Raw genomic sequence first — 21,894 nt, 5'->3', positions numbered from 1 at the left:
CCAGGCCCTGAACCATCAAAGTTTTTAATGGGCTATTAGCAAGCCATTAGAAGGAAAACACCTGGCTTTTGGACAAGTAGTTAGACAAGAATGGACCGACACATTACAGATCTGTTAATGCTAAAGACATCAAAGTACAGCCACATAAATATACACAAAACTGAACAAGTACCTCCCAGATTCAGTCCCAACATAAAGCATTGTTAGTCACATAACACACAAATTTCACATCTTATTACACATTTTTCATGAGATCACATGTAAATGAGTTATAATAATGTAAAAAATATGTAAAGTTGTTTAATGACAACACATTATACTGCATATATACTGCAAAATTGGACAAAATCCAAACAGTCCACTTAACCCACAATATCTTCTGCTACCTTTAAGTATAATGGAAGATCCATAATGGTGTGGACAGCCATCGTGTAGAAACCATTAGTTCCAATGATTGTGATGCATGTTGGCAACAAATATGAAGCATATTCAGATGACCGATTGCACTTTCTGGAACAACTTGTATTCTAAAGTATGAATACTGCAACCACTCTTTCATAATACTGTTTTATGTTACAGAATAATACTGCCCTCATACACACTGATAAGCTCATTTAATCCATTTAAAGCCAAAAATGGCAATCCCAATTATCAGATGCAAAACTCATCAATAAAAAAATTTATGAAATGTCCTAAAGCAAATGTTTAAAAGTGGATCCTCACTGAAACTTTAGTTCTTTTTTTTCTATTTTATTTATGCATTTTTCTCCCATTTTCCCCCAATTTAGCGTAGTCAATTTGTCTTCCGGTGCTAGTTTGCATCTCTGATTGCAGTCGAGGTGGGTATATTGCTGCTCACGCCTCCTTCGACCTGCACGCAGCATTTTTGCGGAACCCTTTTTCACCCATGCACTCTGCACAGGTGCCTCTCTATCTGCCAATCAGGGTCCTTACACAGTGTTTGAAGACCCCACCAACATAGTCCGGTGATCCCGCCCTAGCAGAACCATGTATACTGCAGGCACTGCCAATTATGCCCGCTAGATGGCGCCCAGCCGACCGAGTTTCAAACTTTGGCGCTGGTGTGCTAGAGGAATATCCCGCTGCCCCACCTGGGCGCCACTTTAGTACTAAATAATGATGCAATATTTCACCACAAACAATACTTGACTAACATGACATCTTTTCAAAAAAGGGTGACCCTAGTTTTCATTAAGCCTTTCAAAAGCACATATTGTTATATATTACGCATACAATATAACCCATTATTTTTCTTAAATTATTTTGATCCTTAATTTGGGACTATTTTGTTACTTTTTAATATTGGTAGTGTGTAAATAATACACACATAATTATTTCATTAATTGGTTATTTTACACCATCTTAAAATCCTATTAGATCTTTCTATAATTTAAAAGCATTGATGCAACTAAAACACTTTTTGTTAAAGAATTAAATTTTACCAAGCAGTTGTTTTGCTCTGAGTGTGACATTTATTTTTGGTTTAGACCCCACATACTTAATAATGATACTATTCCCCCTGTAGATCTCTGCAAATGAAACCACAGTATAATTGTCATTTGAGAAACTAAAAAATAGAAATCATTATAAATAAATTATAAATCATTATATATAAATGATTTAAATATAAATCATTGATGTACAATGTTTTTGTACATTTAAAACTGTTTACCTAAACTTTTACCCTTTACTTTCCTAAAAAAAAACTCCATGTCAGCCTTTGCTCAATTTACATTCTGTTGCAAGCCACAGTGTTACGGTCACTCGATTTCACTTCCTTTTATATTACTGGCAATATATGGATAATCTAGGGCAGATGGGATGCCTTCATTTGACGGATATACAGATACACGCATACAGTACAATGAGGTGTTTTTTGCACATCTCCCAGAGACGGTGCCCCTGGAACAGAGAGGGTTAAGGGCATTGCTCAAGTCAGGATTTTGGTTTTACTTATTTAACAAACAAAAAGTCCAGTGACAATTCTGTTTGTTAAATATTGGTAAATTTAGGAATTGATACCTAAAACACTCTCAGAAAAAGCTGGGTCATAGCACATTTTTTAATGATACTTTTTAATCGTTTGGAAAATGAAGATACTAATTGTTGCAAATAATTTTCCTTGCTGTGTACAAGATTGTGCTCAATAGTCAACTGATTCTCCTCTTCATGATGTGCCATACATTTTTAATAGGAAACAGATCTGGACTGCAGGCAGGCCAGTCAAGCACACACACTCTATGTCTACAACTTTATGTTATAACTCATGCAGATTGTGGCCTGGCATTGTCCTGCTGAAACATGCATGGAGTTTTTTTATATGCAGATCACTGTTGGTATCAGTCTGGATGGTCTTTTTCATCATTGGCACATAGAATCGGATCGTCTGAGATGACTTTGGGCCCAGAGAACTTGCCAGCGTTTTTGCACAAAATTAATATATGGCCTCCTCTTTGCATAATGCAATTTCAGAATGCATTTCTTGATTTAGAATGCAAAGTTTAAAAAAGAAAAACTATTAAATATTGGCTATATCTAAAATATAGTGCCCCCCCCCCCAGTCCTACCACTACAAAGCTAGTTTAGACATTGAACACACACTAACACTGTTATCACTGTAGACATCAAGATCAGTCCGAAATACAATCAGACCAAACCAAAACTATATACAACCAACACACAAACACAAGCACAGAGCAGGATGCAGTGCTATCTGGCCCTAAATCAACAGTACACTGTAGCAGAGTACCTGACCACAGTGACTTATCCTAAAGACAGAACCACACAGACATTCTAAAGAGCAGGGACTCTTCCATCAGTGCAACAACAACAGTGTGGGCACAGAGCTGTAAAGATCAACTGCCCAGAAAGAGAGCTGCACTTTATCCAGACAGTACAGGGATAATAATGAGTCACCCAAACACAGTGTGCACACACACAAGGTGTAAAAATTGCCCTGTTTCTATACATTTCTTTTCTTTTCCTTGGTGTGGCCTGCAGTTGATGTTCTGATTTCTTTCTGAAGTGTTCAGTAGCACTGAGGTCAGGTTTTCATGCAAGCCATTGAAGTTCCTTTACACCAAACTCATTAAACCATGTCTTTATTAACCTCGCTGCGTGCATAGGCGCACAGTCAAACTGGAGCAGAAACAAGCCTTTAGCAAAGTTGAAGGCATAATAATTGTATGTGGCTGAAACACCTAAACTGTGGGGTCCACATTCTTTTGGATATTTTAAGTGTATATAGTAGATGTAGTAAATGCACTAGCATTAAATGTAATTACATGAGAACAAATGTATATATTTTAATGGCTATTAGTTAAACATCTGGTGGCAGATAAATCTTAATATGGTAAGACATGTAAGACCCTTTAAAATACCTCTCATGGCTAAATGAACACTAAGTGGCCTGTTTCAGCACAATTCCACCATAAAGGCATGCTTTGAAGAAGAGATCCATGAAGACATAATTTATTTTATTTTCTCTGATACTCACACCCCCTCCCCACCCAATAACCCCCATAGCTCTTCGAGTTTTATTTTTAAAATAAATACATAAATACAGTGGAACCTCGATTTAACGGACTTCCATTTAACGGATTTCAGATTTAACAGACAAAATCTGGAAAACCAAATGTCTGGTCCGATTATTTAAAATTCCTGCAAGAAGCGTACCAAGACCAGTAGTTCAGTAATTGTCCACTAGCCGGTACATGTCTCTTTGTTTACATGGGTGATAGGCTTTATTTTGTCAGGAGGCTTGCTTTGTTCTCTCCATTTTCTTGGTGTTTTATGATTAATTTTTGTAAGGTCTAGTGTTTTGCACCAGCACTGCTCCAATAGCCGCCAGCAGTGCTTCAGCCTTAAAATAATAGATACTCTGAGTCCCCACTATATGATCACGGCAAATAAAAACATCTCCTCCACCACACAAGGTAAATGAAATTTCTCCCCAGTAGTACAATTTTATATTTATTAACATGTTTTACATTACATATTTACATATCTATTTACGTTGTTCATTTTACTGTTTATCATATGTGTATGTTTAGCACTTTTGTGGACCATTGTGCTGTGTTTTCATATATTTTTCGTATAATTTTTCGCACCCTGTATATCTCCTATATTTCTCCCCGTACATTTCGTATATTTCACCCCGTATATTTTGTAGATTTTTGATTGTTTCTGACAATCTCATTTTACGGACCAGTGCTCCCCCTTTTAGTCCGTTAAATCGAGGTTCCACACATAATTTCCTTTAGAGGTTTCATACATTTTAAAAGGGGTGTTTGGGTTGGCCCAGTAACTTCACCAGGTCAATATTTTCAGAGTTTCCTGTCCTTCTTTCATGTCAAGTCTCATAATCACTGTTCATTCATAGTTAAAGGTTGTAACTTCAGGCAAAACTTTAGCAGTTAGTTTCAGCATTCATCACAGTTGTCATGTTATTTATATAAAGTTGGCCCCCTTATTTTCACTGTATAATTCACATTCTGGTTAAAAGTGTGGCCTGCACTCGTTAATGTGGTTTAAATCCCCATAGAAACACTTGCAATTCTTATGCAAAGTCTTCCAAAAACGGTTAAGTTTGGTTTTGTTGCGACCTGGTTGCGAATACAGTTTAAGGCAAGAGTATAGTTGAATCCTGAATTAGGGACATTGAAAACTGAATTAGAGACAGTGGTAGCCTAGTGGGTAGAGCTTTGGACCATCAAGTGAAAGGTTCAGAGTTCGAATCCCAGCTCTCCCATGCAGCCACTGTTGGTTCCAGGGCAGAGATGGGGACTCAAGTCTGCAACACACACAGCGACTTCAGTCTCGACTCGTGACTCGCAAAAAATGACTTGTGGACAACAAAAGTCAGCAACATTAGTTACGTGTGACAATTATATATATATATATATGATCCGACATCATTGTGTCATTTTTTGCTCTCCAATAATGCCATTTTAACCCGCAATGCACACAACCTACAGATTGAATGAAATGAAAGCGAATGAAACGCTCCTACAGAATTGGTGCTAATGTTTGAAAAAACGCTTTCTGAACCAATTAGACCTTCTGATTGTAATTTTTAGTAAGATATGCTGTTTTTTGCATGTATTGCAGCGTCACACAGATGACTGTCAATGAAACGCTTGATTGGCTTTCTAACGAGTTCGTGTTTTACTTCACAACCGGGAAAAGTTTGGAGGTTTTTAATTATAAGCACATTTACAAAATAACGGATAATATTCCTAATGGGACACACACTTATAAATTTAATAGTATCTGGAACAACATAAGCTAAGGTAAGCAGTGGTTTTGGATATTTTGCTGTGTTTGGGACTTTGGCCGCTGTGCCGTAATTTGCAATGAAAACAAAATGTCAGTTTAAGCTTTTTTTAAGCTGGTACCTAGGAAAGTAAAGGCACTAAGTAAAACAGCAAAATACAGTCGCTAATCTGTTGTTTTTTTAATCTGAATTTACATATTATTTGTTTATTTCTACGCTTCATTTCCAATACAGTGGACCATTGACTTACGAATTTAATTGGTTCCGAAGGGCTGTTCTTAAGTCAAAATGTTCGTTAGTTAAACCTATTTTTCCCATAAGAAATAATGTAAATGGAAGTAATCCATGCCAGACCTCCCACACCACCCCCTTACCTAACCTTTCTAATGTCTTAAATTGTCTTTTTTGTTATAAATACAAATATATTTTCCCCTAATCATAAATTATAGAATAGATAATACTGTAATAAACAACAATAAACAACAATACACAGTAGTACTGTACATAAAACACATCTCAGTACAGTACGTGTGCTGTACTATACACCATAATACATTTTCTTCTTTTTTTATAAAATGTATCTACCAGAAACATCAATAACTCTCATATTTCTCTATTATTTCCCTCTTTATTTCAATAGTGTTGTATTTTGTAGATGTAATTGCACAAAAGAAAGAATACTTTACTGAGCCGAATTCCTTCTTCTCTCTCACTCACTGTCCCCGCTGTCTGATACACAGTGACAGCTACTGGCAGGAGTAATTATACAACAACAAATGTAATAGATTTTTTTATTTTTTCAACACTACGTTTTTTCTGCACCTTCTTTGGGGACATTTTAATATTGAATTTTACAAAATATAAAGAAAACACCGGAAAAACACTGTCCGCTGTCTGAATGTTCGCTCACTGTGAGTATATATAAAGAGAGACGGTTGGTCGTGACGTCACGTGTTTCGCGAATTTCGGTTCGTAATCCGAAATTTGTTCGTACATTAAGTTGAAAAAGATCGTTCGTAACCCGAAATGTTCGTATGGTAAACCGTTCGTAACTCAAGGGTCTACTGTATATGTTTTGTGTAGATTGTATTGACTCGTGACTTGACTCGGACTCTAGCCTAATGACTCATGACTCGACACGGACTCTAGCCTAATGGCTCGTGACTCGACTCGGACTCGTATTTTGTGACTTGTGAACATCTCTGCTCCAGGGGTGCAGTACAATGGCTGACCCTGCGCTCTGACCCCTGCTTCAAAAAACAAGCTTTGTGAAGAAAGAATTTTGTTGTACTGTACACCTGTAATATGTATATATGGCAAATAAAGGCATTCTAATCCACATACCTTTGGCCAAATAGAGAATCCTGGTAAGTGTATGTTTCACTTCTGTTATTAGATATTCAGTGTAGCATGTGTATTCTGGGTTACAGGAAATCCTTGATGACTTACAGTAATTTTACAGTAATAACTGGGAATGTCGGTCACTCCTCCCATCCAGCCAGCACTGCTTCAACTTCAGGCGGATGTTACACTGGCGTTGGAACCTCAGTTTTCCTTTAAATCACTTTTATTTTGGTCGGATTTGATTTGTGAGGACCTGTATGACAGACATGACACGGTACTATTTTAGCAGGTCGTGTTGACAGGAAACTACTGTGTTCGATAGAAAAAATAACGTTGAATTAAGTGTTCTAACGTTTTAGGAGATGAGAAGTATTTCAGAGTAAGCAGAAACCGAACCATGGCTGGATATCTGGATGTCACTCTTATTGTTCTGGCGTGTTTCTCTGTGGTGGTCGCTGCAGCTACATCAGAAACAGGTAACATTTGGCATGATTTTACGTTGTTACTACACTGAGAACCGTGTTTTATCATCACTACTGTTAACTGTAGATTTCCATAGAGGAGATAAGTGGGATAGCGGAAGTCCTGTTTTAGGTTTCTATTTCATTTCTGTTTGATAGATAAAGTTCACGTCAAAACTTTGAACTCTAAACTGCACCTAAAATACATTCACCAACAACGAGAATTCTTCGTTACGTTTTCCAAACTCGACGTATAAACTCTGTGTGAGTTCTATTGTATTTCTTACGTAACCATTATTTCGACATCATATTGTTTGTGGCGTGAAGCCGGGTGAGATCCTGAAAACACGTCACGTCACTCTTAATCACTCTTCCACAGAAAAGCCCACTCATCTGAGTCTTCTGAGAACTACTGTTTTACTGCATTTATTCTACACTTCCTTCAGAATCCTATAATACATCATTACAGTGAACCAAACCAAGTATTCAACCACTGTTCTTTTTGTTCTTTTGGTTATTTGATATATTGTCACTTGTCACTTTAAATGTATACACCACATGTCATTTAACCTTAAATTCATATTTGTTTATTTATTGGGATTTTAATCAAATAAAAGATATTGTTGTATATTCATATGCCTTTACATTTTATTTCATGCTGCTATTGTATATATATATATACACCTTTATATTTAATTCCTGCTGCTATTTATTTGTATATTCATATACTTTTATTTTAATTCTGTGCTGCCACTTACATCATATACTTTATAGTTGAAATCTATGCTGCTGTATATTTCATTTGATATACTTTCATATTTTAATTCTATGATACTATGTATCAATGCTTTTTTTCGCCTACTTTTTTAAATTCCGTGCGGGCCAATTGCAACGAAACTTCGTTCTGCGTACACTTGTGTATCATTAATGACAATAAAGTTCATCTAAGTCTAAGGTAACATCATGGTTTACGCACTATGGTTACATTCATGACAGAACAGGTAGTTACTGGTTTCACAATATTCATCAGTTCTAGTTTAATGTCAAACACAGTCATGGACAATTTTGTTTCTCCAATTCACCTCACTGCATGTCTTTGGACAGTGGGAGGAAACCCCACCTGGGGATCGAACCCAGGACCTTCTTGCTGTGAGGCGACAGTGCTACCCACTTAGCCACTGTGCCACCCTACTGTCTAAGGACCTTGCTCAAGGGCACAACAGTGGCAACCTGGCAGTGGTGGGGATTGAACGCTACTCCCCTAATAATAATAATCTTCTTCTTCTTCCTTTTTATATATATACTGATCAGCCATAACATTAAAACCACCTCCTTGTTTCTACACTTGCTGTCCATTTTATCAGCTCCACTTACCATATAGGAGCACTTTGTATTGACTGCTGTTCTTCAATGGTCAGGACTCTCCCAGGACCACTACAGAGCAGGTATTATTTGGGTGGTGGGTCGTTCTCAGCACTGCAGTGACACTGACATGGTGGTGGTGTGTTAGTGTGTGTTGTGCTGGTATGAGCGGATAAGACACAGCATTGATGATGGAGTTTTTAAACATCTCCTGTCACTGCTGGACTGAGAACAGTCCACCAACCAAAAACATCCAGCCAACAGCGTCCCGTGGGCAGCGTCCTGTGACCACTGATGAAGGTCTAGAAGATGACCAACTCAAACTGCTGTTGACCCACTAGGCTACCACTGTCCCATACTAATGCACCCCAGGAACACCCTACCAAGGTCTGCCATTTTTTGGCCTGCCTTGTTATTAAGCCATCACAATTTGGCCCTCGTGATAGTTGCAGAGATCCTCATGCTTGCTCACTTTTTTTGCTTCCAACACAACAACTTCACTTGCTCACTTGCTGCCTAATATAGTACCCCTTGAATATATACCTCTTGAAATGTGGCAATGTAACAAGCTATTTAGTGTTATCCCCCTCCCATTGTCAAAGGTTTTAATGATGTAGCCAGTTGGTGTGCATGCTCAAACACAAGCTCCTTACAACAATGAAGGACAAAGCAACATATAAATTATGTTTGAACCCCCACCAGCAGTTTTGTTCTGATTCTAAAACACAGGAATGTATTGGGTTTTTAATTTAATATGATAAAAGTGCATAAGAAAGTTGTATAATGTTACAATGTATACAATATACAAGATAATGTCCTTTCAATATCTATGCTTGAATTTTTACTTTTTATTGCAATCTGACTTATTCCGCAGGGAAACCACCACCCCCTAAAATCACACAGAGTGGAAAACATCTTTCATTTGAATCAAGTATCCCTAATCCTGCTCAGTGCTGGGAGTGTATTTTTCACTTAAGAATATGTGAAGCGGTGAGTTCTTTTGCCATGCGGGCAGATTTTATTTAATACTGTAAGAGTATGCTGTGCGTGACTGTGATTATTTGTTATAGTTGTTAAGTGTACTCATTTGCCAATTAACAAATGAAAGCTATTAAGGCTTGTATTAAATGTAAGAAAAATATCAATACTATAGGTATAAGGTTGATATTTTCATGATTATGGTGTGTAATTCTATTAGCACATTTTAAAACTGTGTTTTTTGTGCATTTGTTCATAGGTCAGTGATATTAGCACAAGTAATTGCTCAGCACAGGTGGAATATGACGAGGCCTGCAAGTATACTGTCCAAGTACAGATTAAATATGTAGAGCTGTGTGGGATTGGGAATAACAGTGAAATAAGCAAGCCTGCATATTACGGTACTGTACCTTCCTTTTGAAAAGCTGTATTTTTTTAGACTTAATGCCATTTTGGATACAAATATATCTGCTTGCATAATAGCAAATGATCTTACAATGTTGGAATTGGTGGTGAATGCCTGTTGTCTCTTTTTTGTAGGTGAGGATGGTGATCCAGACATGTCCTTTAAAGTGGCTATGTTTGTGATTCCTGTTATAGTGTCCTGCTGTCTTATTGTGGCTCTAGTGCAGTTCTGGAGGTGATGATAGTTATTATTCTTTCCTTATTTTCTTTATGCTCACATTGTGTTTTTGTGTATTTAAAATATTCAGTAGCAGCATGCATCCTGTGTTTGCTGGAAAGCCAGAGTTGTGTCCATGATCAAACTTATCTGTATCCACAGACACAAGGAAAAAATTTTCCCAAAAATTCCCAATCCATCACACCTCTATAATGACCTGGTGAACAGAAACATGAAACAGGTGATTTGTTTTTTCTTTCCTTTGTCACAATATCTACTCACCACCACTAGTACTTTTTAACATTTTAAATGTATACACAGATAATAAGTACATTATATTTCAAGCATTGACAAGAGGATGATATGCTAACAGTACAATATCCTTTTTTTTACTGCAGGGCCTAAATGTGGGAGACCTCTTTGTGCCTCATGAAGAGGTGGTGGAGAATGTCACAGTGGAACCAAATTCTACACTGCTACATCCATAATTCTGAGCATTGTTTATCTCTTCCTTTTCACTGACCACTTCATTCTGCTCATCATTTCATCATTTGCAGCTTTCTGTACGTGTTTTTGGGAGATGGGAAATAACCAAAGTATCCAAAGGAAGCCTACAAACTCTGTTCCAGAACTGTACCCGCTGTGCTGCCTTGACTATACTCACTACAGCAAAATCCTGCTGTGACTTGAGAATGAGATTGTAATATTACTTAGTGTGTTTGTTGCTGTTTACCTCATTTCAGATATCGGATACGACAAAAGATACATATAAAAGAAAAACAAATAACATTATTGGTTTATTTTGTTTTTAGAATGTTAGAATTATTACAGTTATTATAGATACTTATTATCACTAAGAATTATAATAATTATAATGTTCAGTAAATGCGCCATCCTAGGTAAACTTTATTCTAGAAACACTGGGCACACAGGTTACACCCCGGGGAAAAGCACTGATGCATCACAGAGCATCACATACACACTCACTCATTCACCCTTACACATGGTGCTAGTTTACGTCTTCTGTTGTGCTAATAATAAAGTACAATTAAAATGTTACTGGGTTCGATCACTGTGGTCACTGTCTGTGTGAAATTTAGCATGTTACACACATGTTCTTCTTTTACTGCCATATAAACATGCATGTTTAGGGTCAGTGTGCAGGATCAGTCATTAATATGCGGCTCCTGGATCCAAGAGGATTGGGAACATTGCTCAAGGGCTCAGCAGTAGATGGTTTGTGGCCACTGAGCTGCCAATGCCAGCAGGTTACCAATCAATATCATTAAAACAAATAGCTTAATTACCGACAAACATAGCCTACTGTATTCAAATCCAGTTGTAGCCTAGTAGTTAAGGTACTGGACTAGTAATTGAAAAGTCGCTGGTTCTAGCCCCATTACTGCCAGGTTGCCACTGTTGGGCCCTTATGCAAGGCCCTTAACCCTTAATTGCTTAGACAATATATACTGTCACAGTACTGTAAGTCGCTTTGGACAAAATTGTCTGCTAATTTCTGAAAACGAAAATCCTTTTGCTAATCTAACATGAAACAAAGTTTTCATAGCCTGTTTGGACTTTACATGCTTCTGATAAGCTTAACATTAGAGAAGTCGCAGATACATCATAAAATGTATAACATTTATATTTAGGACTGGAGGACAACAACAAATCAGTTCTTTATTGCTTCTATGTACAGTATTTGGTAAACTGTACGCATTTGAACACAGGGTATAGGGCGACCTCTGCTGACCACTGTGAGTTAAAGCGCCTTCAGTGCAGTGCGGTGCAGATGCTGCGCGATGCTGGTGGAGGATACAGGCGGGGTTGTGTGTATCTAAAGCGAACCTGCATCTCTTCTGCTGGCTTTGTCTCTGTGGCGCAATGGAATAGCGCGCTGGACTTCTAATCCAGAGGCTCCGGGTTCGAGTCCCGGCAGAGATGCTGCGCCAGGGATGCCATTCTAGGAGGTGGCTTTGTTTTTATTATAATTATTGTGTGATAAAGAAATTGGGATATTGATTTGGTTGTCTTGAATTAATGGAATGCTAGGGCGCGGGGGATTTTATGATTTCAAGTACTAACGTGACAAAACTGAAATAATGATTTGTAGAGATATCAATTTGAAGGCAATAATTTGAAGCTACAGGACAAAGTCAAAATATTATTGTGAATGAATATGAATAACCAAAATAGGTCTACACAAATATCCTGATCTCTTTAGTTAAATGTATAAGAATGCAATAAAAATAAAAATCGTTAGTATACAGTAATTGCATTTTTATTATTCCTTAAAGGTCATGTATTTGTAAAACACAAACAAATAGGTACTAGGTAAAAGGTTAGTGTTTTTGGCACAGTGTTATTTTCTGGAAAATTTAGGGAAGCAGTTAAAAAATTTAACATTAAAATGTATGCCATCTTAATCTACCTCTATTTGAGGATGTTTATTTGCTTTCAGGTTATACTAGATTAACATTAACATATAATCATGTTTAAATCTAAAATCGTAATTTAATTAACATTATCTAACCACTGTGTAGTGTAGTGGTGGGTCCAGGCAGACTTACTATCTGTTGCATGGTAACACACACTACACATTCACTCACTCTCCTGCAATTAAAGATAATTTAACATAACCACATGTTTTGTGAGGTAGAGGAAAACAAGAGTAAACTTTTTTACAGCCAAATGATATTAAATATTGTATGCTTCCATATCAATCTTATTAATGCTCATTTGACAGAATGGGCACAAATTCCCACAAACACACTTCTAAATCTAAATCTATAATAATGCCCATGGTTTTGGAATGAAATGTCTTACAAGCCTCCAAGCAATGCATATATACACATGACCATAAGCTGTACATCAGTCGGTCTTCCTCAAAAGAACTTCTGCAAAGAGCCCTTAAAAGTGAACACATCTCCTTACTTTAGATAGACACAACACTAGAAACACAACATTTATCTTACTTCAGTTTTGACCGCAGCCAGAATTAACCAGGGATCTTGTAACCACTAGAGCCAGATTACTTCCTTGTGCACGTTTTATTGATTTCAGTAATTAGGCTGATATAAAAGCTGATTATGGTTACTTGTTGCTGCATTATTTTATTTACTAATTGATTTGAGCCACAAGTGTACAGGATGAATGCAGTTTTAATTGCTTGTTGGATTGTTGGATGTTCATTTTAAATTACTTTCGACTAAAAACAGCACATTTACAGCATTTAGCAGACACTTTTACCCAAAGCAACTTACATTTATCACTGAATACAGTTAAAGCAATTGAGGGTTAAGGGCCTTGCTCAGGGGCTCAACAGAGGCAATGGTGTAGCTCGAATCGGTAACTTTATGATTACTAGACCAATACCTTAACTGCCAATCTACCACTGCCCCTAAAACTCCACAAGGCTTTTAATCTGTTTTCTGTATTTGTCATACACCGATCAGCCTTAACATTAAAACCACCTCCTTGTTTCTACACACACTGTATCAGCTCCACTTACCATACAGAAGCACTTTGTAGTTCTACAATTACTGACTGTAGTCCATCTGTTTCTCTGCATACTTTGTTAACCCCCTTTCATGCTGTTCTTAAATGGTCAGGACCCCCACAGGAACACCACAGAGCAGGTATTATTTAGGTGGTGGATCATTCTCAGCACTGCAGTAACACTGACATGGTGGTGGTGTGTTAGTGTGTGTTGTGCTGGTATGAGTGGATGAGACACAGCTGCGCTGATGGAGTTTTTAAACACCTCACTGTCACTGCTGGACTGAGAACAGTCCACCAACCAAAAATATCCAGCCAACAGTGCCCTGTGGACAGCGTCCTATGACCACTGATGAAGGTCTAAAAGATGACCAACTCAAACATCAGCAAAAGATGAGCGATCGTCTCTGACTTTACATCTACAAGGTGGACCAACTAGGTAGGAGTGTCTAATAGAGTGGACAGTGAGAGGACACGGTATTTAAAAACTTCAGGAACGCAGCTGTGTCTGATCCAATCATACCAGCACAACACACACTAACACACCACCACCATGTCAGTGTCACTGCAGTGCTGAGAATGATCCACCACCTAAATAATACCTGCTCTGTGGTGGTCCTGTGGGGGTCCTGACCATTGAAGAACAGGGTGAAAGCAGGCTAAGAAAAGTATGTAGAATAATAGATGAACTACAGTCAGTAATTGTAGAACTACAAAGTGCTTCTATATGGTGAGTGAAGCTGATAAAATGGACAGTGAGTGTAGAAACAAGGAGGTGGTTTTAATCTTATGGCTGATCAGTATATATACATTCACAGGTGTACAGTACAATGAAATTCTTTTTTGCGCATATCCCAGCTCATTTTTTGGAAGCTGGTGTCAGAGCACTGGGTCAGCCATTGTACAGCAGCCCTGGAGCAGAGAGGGTTAAGGTCCTTGCTCAAGGGCCCAACAGTGGCAGAATGGCAGAGCCAGGATTCAAACTCTCAACCTTTTGATTACTGATCATCCCTGCTCCCCTATACTAAATACTTGATATTTGAAGCTGAAACAAATAACTCTGTGTGTGATTGTTTGTTTTATTGTGCAAATCCTCTTTGTGTGTTAAAATAATAGGCAATAATAGGTTTTCACAAATCCTTACTGGATTATTTAGAAATAATAGTTTCATAAAACATTTCTACACTAGAGGGCGCACCACAACAAGCTAATTGCTCACAATCTTGCTGTGGTACATTTTAACGCTGTACATTTAACGTGTGCATATTTTGGAAAATAAGGTCCTATTGAATATATGTATAATTATATGCCACTAAAATGTTAAATTAAATTTTTAGTTCTAATGTTTTGTCGAGCTGCGGCTACTTCATGACGAATAGGCTTCATAAACACCCACTATACTAAATACTAGCCTTTCCAACTTAGCAATGATGCATTTATGGTGACATAATATAGTACATACTTATTTTATTACAACACAAAGCAGTTTGAGATTGATTAAGCATCAAAGCCAAATATGGATGATGTAATGTATTAAAAAAATATAGCCAAAATATGTTATTGGCTATTACTTGTGAAAAGGGTTGCTTAAATTCTTCATGACCTGCTTTAAGTATGTATGTATGTATGTATATATTCATATATGTATATGCATGCAAATATACTGTACATATGCACATATACTCCTGGGAAAAAAAGGGGTGTCCTGTATTCATCATATTTTGTGCATCATTATTCCCTGTCCTTGGCCCTTTTGCTTGGCTATTTTTTCTGCTTTCAACACATTACCTTCAAGGACAAAGTGTTTACTTGCTGCCTAATTCGTCACACCCACTGCCAGGTGCTATTGTAACAAAATAATGTTATTCACTTTACCCATCAGTGGTCATTATGTTATGCCTGATCAGTGTAAGTGACTTGATATCTGTGTAATTCATAGCAATACACAAATGTGATATATGTGTATTGCATTACGTACATTACTGTGCCTAAAAAGTAATGCTGTCATTTTTGTTTTAAAGTGTCTTCACAAATGTCTAAATCTATCCATTGAATGTATCCATATGTATCCATTGAAACAAAAGCCATATTTCTGGTGTTTGTAAAGCAGGAAAGTCACATCTTAAAAAAGTATTAAAATATCAAGATTCCAGTGTCTAGAATTTAGAAAATAGCATTCAAAGCAATGCTCCAGAATGCTGTCTTCTTAGGTCAAGTGAAAAATTCAACACAGAATGCCTATCCAGCAAAGTCATTGCTTAAGCGACATTCTATGTCTGTGATGTTTTTGCAGGTCAGTCACCAGATCTTTACTCCATAAAAAGCGTATATATGGGTGCAAATCTGGCTGGCAAAACATTTGGGAGCACTGACCAAGTGTGGAATGATAAATGGATAGATAATACATACAACCCCAAATCAGAAAAAGTTGGGGCAGTACGGAAAATACTAATAAAATAAAAATGCAGTGTTCCTTACATTTACAATGACTTTTATTTGATTGCAAACAGTTTGAACCCAAGATATTTCATGTTTGTCTGCTCAACTTCATTTCATTTGTTAATAAACATCCATTCCTGCATTTCAGGCCTGCAACACATATCAAAAAAGTTGGGACGGGGCAATTTAGGGCTAGTAATGGGAAAGGAATTACTTTGGCAAAACTGGGCTCTGCGGCATCTAGGATGGATCATCATGCAGTGGGAACGTATTGTGGTCAGATAATTCAACTTATAAAATAATTCAACTTATTAAATAATGCAACTTATAATTTAGAATTTAATTGGACATTTATTGGACATGTGCAATAGCTTCTTTTCCTGCTTCGGTTTTGTTTAAGTGCTTTTTTTATATTTATATTTGTATATACTAGTACTATTGTTTGCTGTTGTTGTTTTTCCTTGCACCGAGGGGGGGGGGGGGGGGGGGTTTGTATTTCAATTTCGTTGTGTAAGTGCAATGTGCAATGACAATAAAGGATTCATATTCGTATTCGTATTCAGCATTCCAGGTCTTTTTGGAAAAAAATGCTGTGTGTTCCGGACCAAAGACGAAAAGAACCATCCACTTGTTATTAGCAACAAGTCCAAAAGCCAGGGTCTGTCATGGTATGGGGCGGTGTCAGTGACCTTGGCAAAGGTTATTTACACTTCTGTGATGGCAGCATTAATGCAGAAAAGTACATTGAGATTTTAGAGCAACATCTGCTGCCTTCAAGACGTCATCTTTTCCAGGGAAGTCCATGCATTTTTCAACAAGACAATGCAAAACCACATGCTGCACACATTACAAAGGCATGACTGTGGAAGAAGAGGGTGTGGGTACTGGACTGTCCTGTCTGCAGTCCTGACCTGTCCCAATAGAGAATGTGTGGAGAATTTTAAAACCAAAAATGCGACATTGACGACCCCGTACTGTTGCACATCTTAAGACGTGTTTGCAGGAAGAATGGGACAAAATAAAACGTGAAACACTAAATCGCTTGGTATCCTCGGTGCCAAAGCGTCTTTTAAGTGTGGTGAAAAAGAATGGCAACATTACAAAGTGGTTTGTTTGTTTATTTATTAGATTTTAACGTCATGTTTTACACTTTGGTTACATTCATGACAGGAACGGTAGTTACTCATTACACAAGATTCATCAGTTCACAAGTTTATATTGAACACAGCCTTGGACATCTTTGTATCTCCAATTCACCTCACTTGCATGTCTTTGGACTGTGGGAGGAAACCGGAGCACCCAGACACGGGGAGAACATGCAAACTCCACACAGAAAGGACCCGGACCGCCCCACCTGGGGATCGAACCCAGGACCTTCTTGCTGTGAGGCGACAGCGCTACCCACTTAGCCACCCTACAAAGTGGTAAATGCTTTGCTGTTCCAACTTTTTCTGGAATGTGTTGCAGGCCAGAAATGCAGGGATGGATGTTTATTAATAAATGAAATGAAGTTGAGCAGACAAACATGAAATATCTTGGTTTCAAACTGTCTGCAATCAAATAAAAGTCAAAGTAAATGTAAGAAACACTGCATTTTTTTGATTTGCATAGTGTCTCAACTTTTTTTTTATTTGGGGTTGTACAATGCTGTGTAACTTTTTCGATTATTTCAACGTTTGCCTCATCTTTTTACCCAGGAGTTTATATTAGTGTTTTGCAGATTAGAGGAGCGATGAAGCAATACAGTAAATCCCGACAGTCGTGTTCCTATTTGGAATCGACTCCTATCCCGGCTGATGATGCCAATGAAGGGGGGGGGGGGGGGGGGGGGGGGGGGGGGTAAAATGCGAGAGAAAACGCGAGTGAGGGTGAGAGAGAGAGAGAGAGAGAGAGAAGGAATGTGCCGCTATTGAGAAATCGGAGCGCCGCTGGAACGCGCAACAGAAGCACAGACGCGAATGAAAGAACGAACAGAATGCAGTGAATTAAAGAGCGAAGGAAATAAACAGGATTCAGCGACACTGCACAACCGCATGGAAAGGATTGTTATTAAGCGTTACTGGCACAATCGCGAGGGGATTTTTTGACGCTCCCCATGCGGAGATTTGCGCAGACGGACTCGACTCAACTCGGCTCGGATGAACCATGCAGAGGCTGCTGCTGCTGTTTCTGAGTCTGGTACTCACTTCTCATCCTGGTAAGAAAAGACTCATCCACTTTCTGGGGATCATTCTGTGTTTTGTATAGTCTTCTTTAAAATGCTTGGATGCTTCAACTGGAAAAAGTTCACATATAGGATTAGATAACGGATTTTCACTAGTTTTCGTGGTTGGAATGCCGTCGATTGGAAGTCACGTAGTTTAGTTTTTTTCTGCCAATGCTAATGAATCACAATGCCAGGCGATTCTTCTATAGGCGGGCTGATTTCCCCTAAGCATATAAGAGTATAGGCTACACACTCTGATGTGTAATGTGAACATGCACTTTCTGACAGAAATCACACCCTACTCTTATTATTATAAATTGTATTATATGTGTAAGTTATGTTCTTTGTTTTTCAAGAGAAAACCTAACGCATTCCGACACATTAGCGTTTAAACAATGTATTCTAACTGTTGCCTTAACGTACCATAATCTTTTAGGGACTAGGGAGTGCATTTAGGACACAGCACCTAGCTCTCTCGTGCGTGGATGCGCGCGTGATGTCACTGCCCTGCAGGTAAATGAGCCTGAACTCCCCCTGAACGCCTGCGGTACTAGAATGAACACCTAAACTCGGTCTAAATTCATATTTCTACAGTTAAAAGCAACATAACATACTACGTATTTATTAACATAGCTGATAAGCGACATGCTACCTGCTTCAATTGAACACTGCAGCTTGATACGTAGTATGTTAAAATAGCACGTTAAGACATCTAGCGTGAATACACACATACTGTGTGATCATACTATCTAGTATGGAAGTATGAATTACAAGTATCTCCCGCCTTTGCGGACATGCTTGAGGCTTATTGGCTAAATTACAAGTATCTCCAAATTCCCTACATGTTAAAAATAACGGTTTGGACACAGTTCACAGTGCAGGACGTGTTTTAGTACAGAAAAGTAGGATTTAATTTGAGCTCCTATGTGTGTATGTGTATGAAATATAGAAAAGAGCAGGTAGGCTACAGACCACTCCATCAGGGATGAGGGGTGTGTTCTACTTTGTCCCAGTAGTGTATTGCAGATGATGTAATTCAGTTTTGTGTGAACATATTGTAACTATTCAATCTTATTTTGTATAACAAATAATCAGTAAAGCTACTCACTTTATATTTACAATTAACTGTATCTGTCTATTCCTGTAAAACTCACATTTCCTGGCATTTCACTCCACACCAATAGAAATGTAATTGCATTCATACATACATTTTCATACATACAACTGCTTCATCATAGACACATTAAGTGTTGCGAAAAGACAGGAACAGGGTGTCAGTCCATTGCAGGGCAACACATTCATCTATTCGCTCATCTATGCATATGGGCAATTTAGTGTGGCCAATCCTCCTTTTGCATGTTTTGAAAAGGTAAGGAAAAAGTAAACACAAATGTACGTGTGCGAGGGCATGTAAAACGAGGCCAGGATCAAACACAGGCCATCAGGACCTACACCGATCAGCAATAACATTAAAACCATTTCGTTGTTTCTACACTCATTGTCCATTTTATCAGCTCCACTTACCATATAGAAGTTCTTCAATGCAGTGCTACTGGAGTTTTTAAAACACCTCACTGTCACTGCTGGACTGAGAATAGTCCACCAACCAAAAATATCCAGCCAACAGCACCTCATGGGCAGCGTCCTGTGATCACTGATAAAGGTCTAGAAGATGACCAACTCAAACAGCAGCAATAGATGAGCGATCGTCACTGACTTTACCTCTACAGGGTGGACCAACTAGGTAGGAGTGTCTAATAGAGTGGACAGTGAGTGGACACGGTATTTAAAAACTCCAGCAGCGCTGCTCTGTCTAATCCACTCATACCAGCACAACATACACTAACACACCACCACCATGTCAGTGTCACTGCAGTGCTGAGAATGATCCACCACCCAAATAATACCTGCTCTGTGGTGGTCCTGTGGGGGTCCTAACCATTGAAGAACAGGGTGAAAGCTAAAAACAGTATGAAGAGTAACAGATGAACTACAGTTAGTAATTGTAGAACTACAAAGTGCTTCTATATGGTAAGTGGAGCTGATAAAATGGACAGTGGGTGTAGAAACAAGGAGGTGGTTTTAATGTTATGGCTGATCAGTGTAAGGTAATGTGCAGCACCCACTCTGCTAGCTGTGCTACCATGCTGCCCAACAATAGCGAATCTGAATAAAAAGACATTTATTCAGTAATACATTTTTACTTTGTCAGGATCCAGATGACCATTTCATTGCATGATATTACACATTCACCCATGTACTCCCCCATACCTAGAGGCAATTTAGAGGCCTGTGGCCTGTGCTTGGGAGGTGGGTGAAATCCAGAATAACTGAAGAAATCTGAGGCAGTGCATCATTTACACTATCTCCTGCACCAGATGAGCAATACCTAAATATAGGTAATCAGTACCCAGAGGCAACTATGTTGATATGATGCATTTTTTCCCCAGAATGCTAATCACTGCACTAAGTGGGTTAATGACAGCCACTATTTAACAATAAAAGATATTTAAGATTTTAGCCACAACAAATGCTAACAAGTGTAATAAATCAATTATATAAAGAAAATAATTTGCTTCCAATGTTGCAGGAACAATTAAAGTAAATCCCTTACCTCTTCCAGCAGTACTGTGTCCCTGTCCACAAAGTAAGTTCTTTAAAAACATGGAGTAAAGCTTGGTTTAAAGAACCTCTAGTGGCCTGCACAGAGACCTGATCTCAGCTGTGTGAATGAACAGCTTTTGAATGAACTGGAACATCAACTGAAACTTTCTAGACCAACATCAGTGCCCAGCCACTCAAATGCGATTTTGACTGAATGGGCACAAATTCCCACAGACATACTTTAACATCTTGTAAGAAGCCTTCTCAGAAGAGTGGCTGTTGTTATAGCTGAAAATGGCTCATAGAGATCACTCTGTTTTAATACCATCTCTTCTTGAATGGTGATGTCCAGCAAGCTCATGGTCTGGTGTCCAAATACTTTTGGTCATGTAGTGTATGATGTTGGGACTTAAATCTGTTTGACTTTGCATCTGTTTACCTGTATTAGACCATTTACCATATCAGTCTTTAGTCTAATTTAGCCATTCGTTTGCACTACATAGTTTCTGTTATACCATTTCTCAATTAATCATCTATAAAACAACTATAAACAACTTTGAACAACTATAATATTGATGTCACACAGACTTCATAGGAAAGACTTCCTAACTCAACAAATAAGATAAATACCAATAAGACATCTACCAGTGTTTTTGTACACACTGTTTAATTAGTGGAAAATTACAGCTGCAACAAAAAGATGATAAACCCTTTGGTCTTATCAAGTCACATTAAAGTAGTGAGGGTGAGGACATATCTGTCAAATCCATCTCTCGAGCTGTGACTTAATTTTTTCAGGGTGACTCTGCAGTGCAGGAACACCATTCTTAAGGAAATTTTATTGTCATCTGCCACATAAATGGCATTCCTAAAATATTAACAAAGGGAAATCATTGTGGCGTTTACACTGGGCATTATAATTATACCTACTATTTGACAATAGATGTCAAATGGTACAATTTTGGCCTTTCCATTTATACCATAGTATAGACAGATTACCTTATTCTTATTCCTTATTAACTTATTTGTGTATTTTCACTAAATGCTTTATCCTGATCATAGTAATGATGGGTGGGTTGAAATT

At 38.1% G+C, this 21,894-nt stretch overlaps 2 protein-coding genes and 1 non-coding gene across 5 annotated transcripts in view; all 3 read left to right on the top strand.

The window, feature by feature from the left end:
- The first annotated feature begins 6,809 nt into the window (after nt 1-6,809).
- Nucleotides 6,810-11,132, top strand: LOC134311513 (uncharacterized). Of its 2 annotated transcripts, XM_062993145.1 has the most exons (7): nt 6,810-6,914; nt 7,000-7,116; nt 9,338-9,453; nt 9,701-9,842; nt 9,982-10,081; nt 10,226-10,304; nt 10,462-11,132. In XM_062993145.1, exons 2-7 carry the CDS (start codon nt 7,038-7,040, stop codon nt 10,549-10,551), a joined length of 606 nt encoding a protein of 201 aa, XP_062849215.1. In that variant the 5' UTR covers nt 6,810-6,914; nt 7,000-7,037; the 3' UTR covers nt 10,552-11,132. The 2 variants fall into 2 exon arrangements, with proteins under 2 accessions (XP_062849215.1, XP_062849214.1); XM_062993144.1 differs by having other exon boundaries at nt 6,810-7,116.
- An 801-nt stretch (nt 11,133-11,933) lies between these two features.
- Nucleotides 11,934-12,007, top strand: trnar-ucu (transfer RNA arginine (anticodon UCU)). Its single transcript has one exon. It is a non-coding gene; the product is annotated as a tRNA-Arg (tRNA).
- A 6,079-nt stretch (nt 12,008-18,086) lies between these two features.
- The window catches only part of kirrel1a (kirre like nephrin family adhesion molecule 1a), a 49,126-nt gene continuing 45,318 nt past the window's right edge, over nt 18,087-21,894 (top strand). For both annotated transcript variants that reach the window (XM_062993143.1, XM_062993142.1), the window contains exon 1: nt 18,087-18,197. In XM_062993143.1, the coding sequence (XP_062849213.1) occupies nt 18,146-18,197 (52 nt within the window). In that variant the 5' untranslated portion in view covers nt 18,087-18,145. The remainder of the gene's footprint in view (nt 18,198-21,894) is intronic.

Source organism: Trichomycterus rosablanca, chromosome 4, assembly GCF_030014385.1.
Source record: "Trichomycterus rosablanca isolate fTriRos1 chromosome 4, fTriRos1.hap1, whole genome shotgun sequence".
Taxonomy (NCBI): domain Eukaryota; kingdom Metazoa; phylum Chordata; class Actinopteri; order Siluriformes; family Trichomycteridae; genus Trichomycterus; species Trichomycterus rosablanca.
Note: the sequence above shows the minus strand (reverse complement) of the source record. Positions and strands in the feature narration are given on the sequence as shown.

Coding starts and splice junctions, on each gene's coding strand:
- LOC134311513 (XM_062993145.1), top strand. CDS start 7,038: ATGGCTGGATATCTGGATGTCACTCTTATTGTTCTGGCGTGTTTCTCT. Junction 9,454..9,700: donor ACTTAAGAATATGTGAAGCG/GTGAGTTCTTTT, acceptor ATTTGTTCATAG/GTCAGTGATATTAGCACAAG. Junction 10,305..10,461: donor TGAACAGAAACATGAAACAG/GTGATTTGTTTT, acceptor TTTTTACTGCAG/GGCCTAAATGTGGGAGACCT.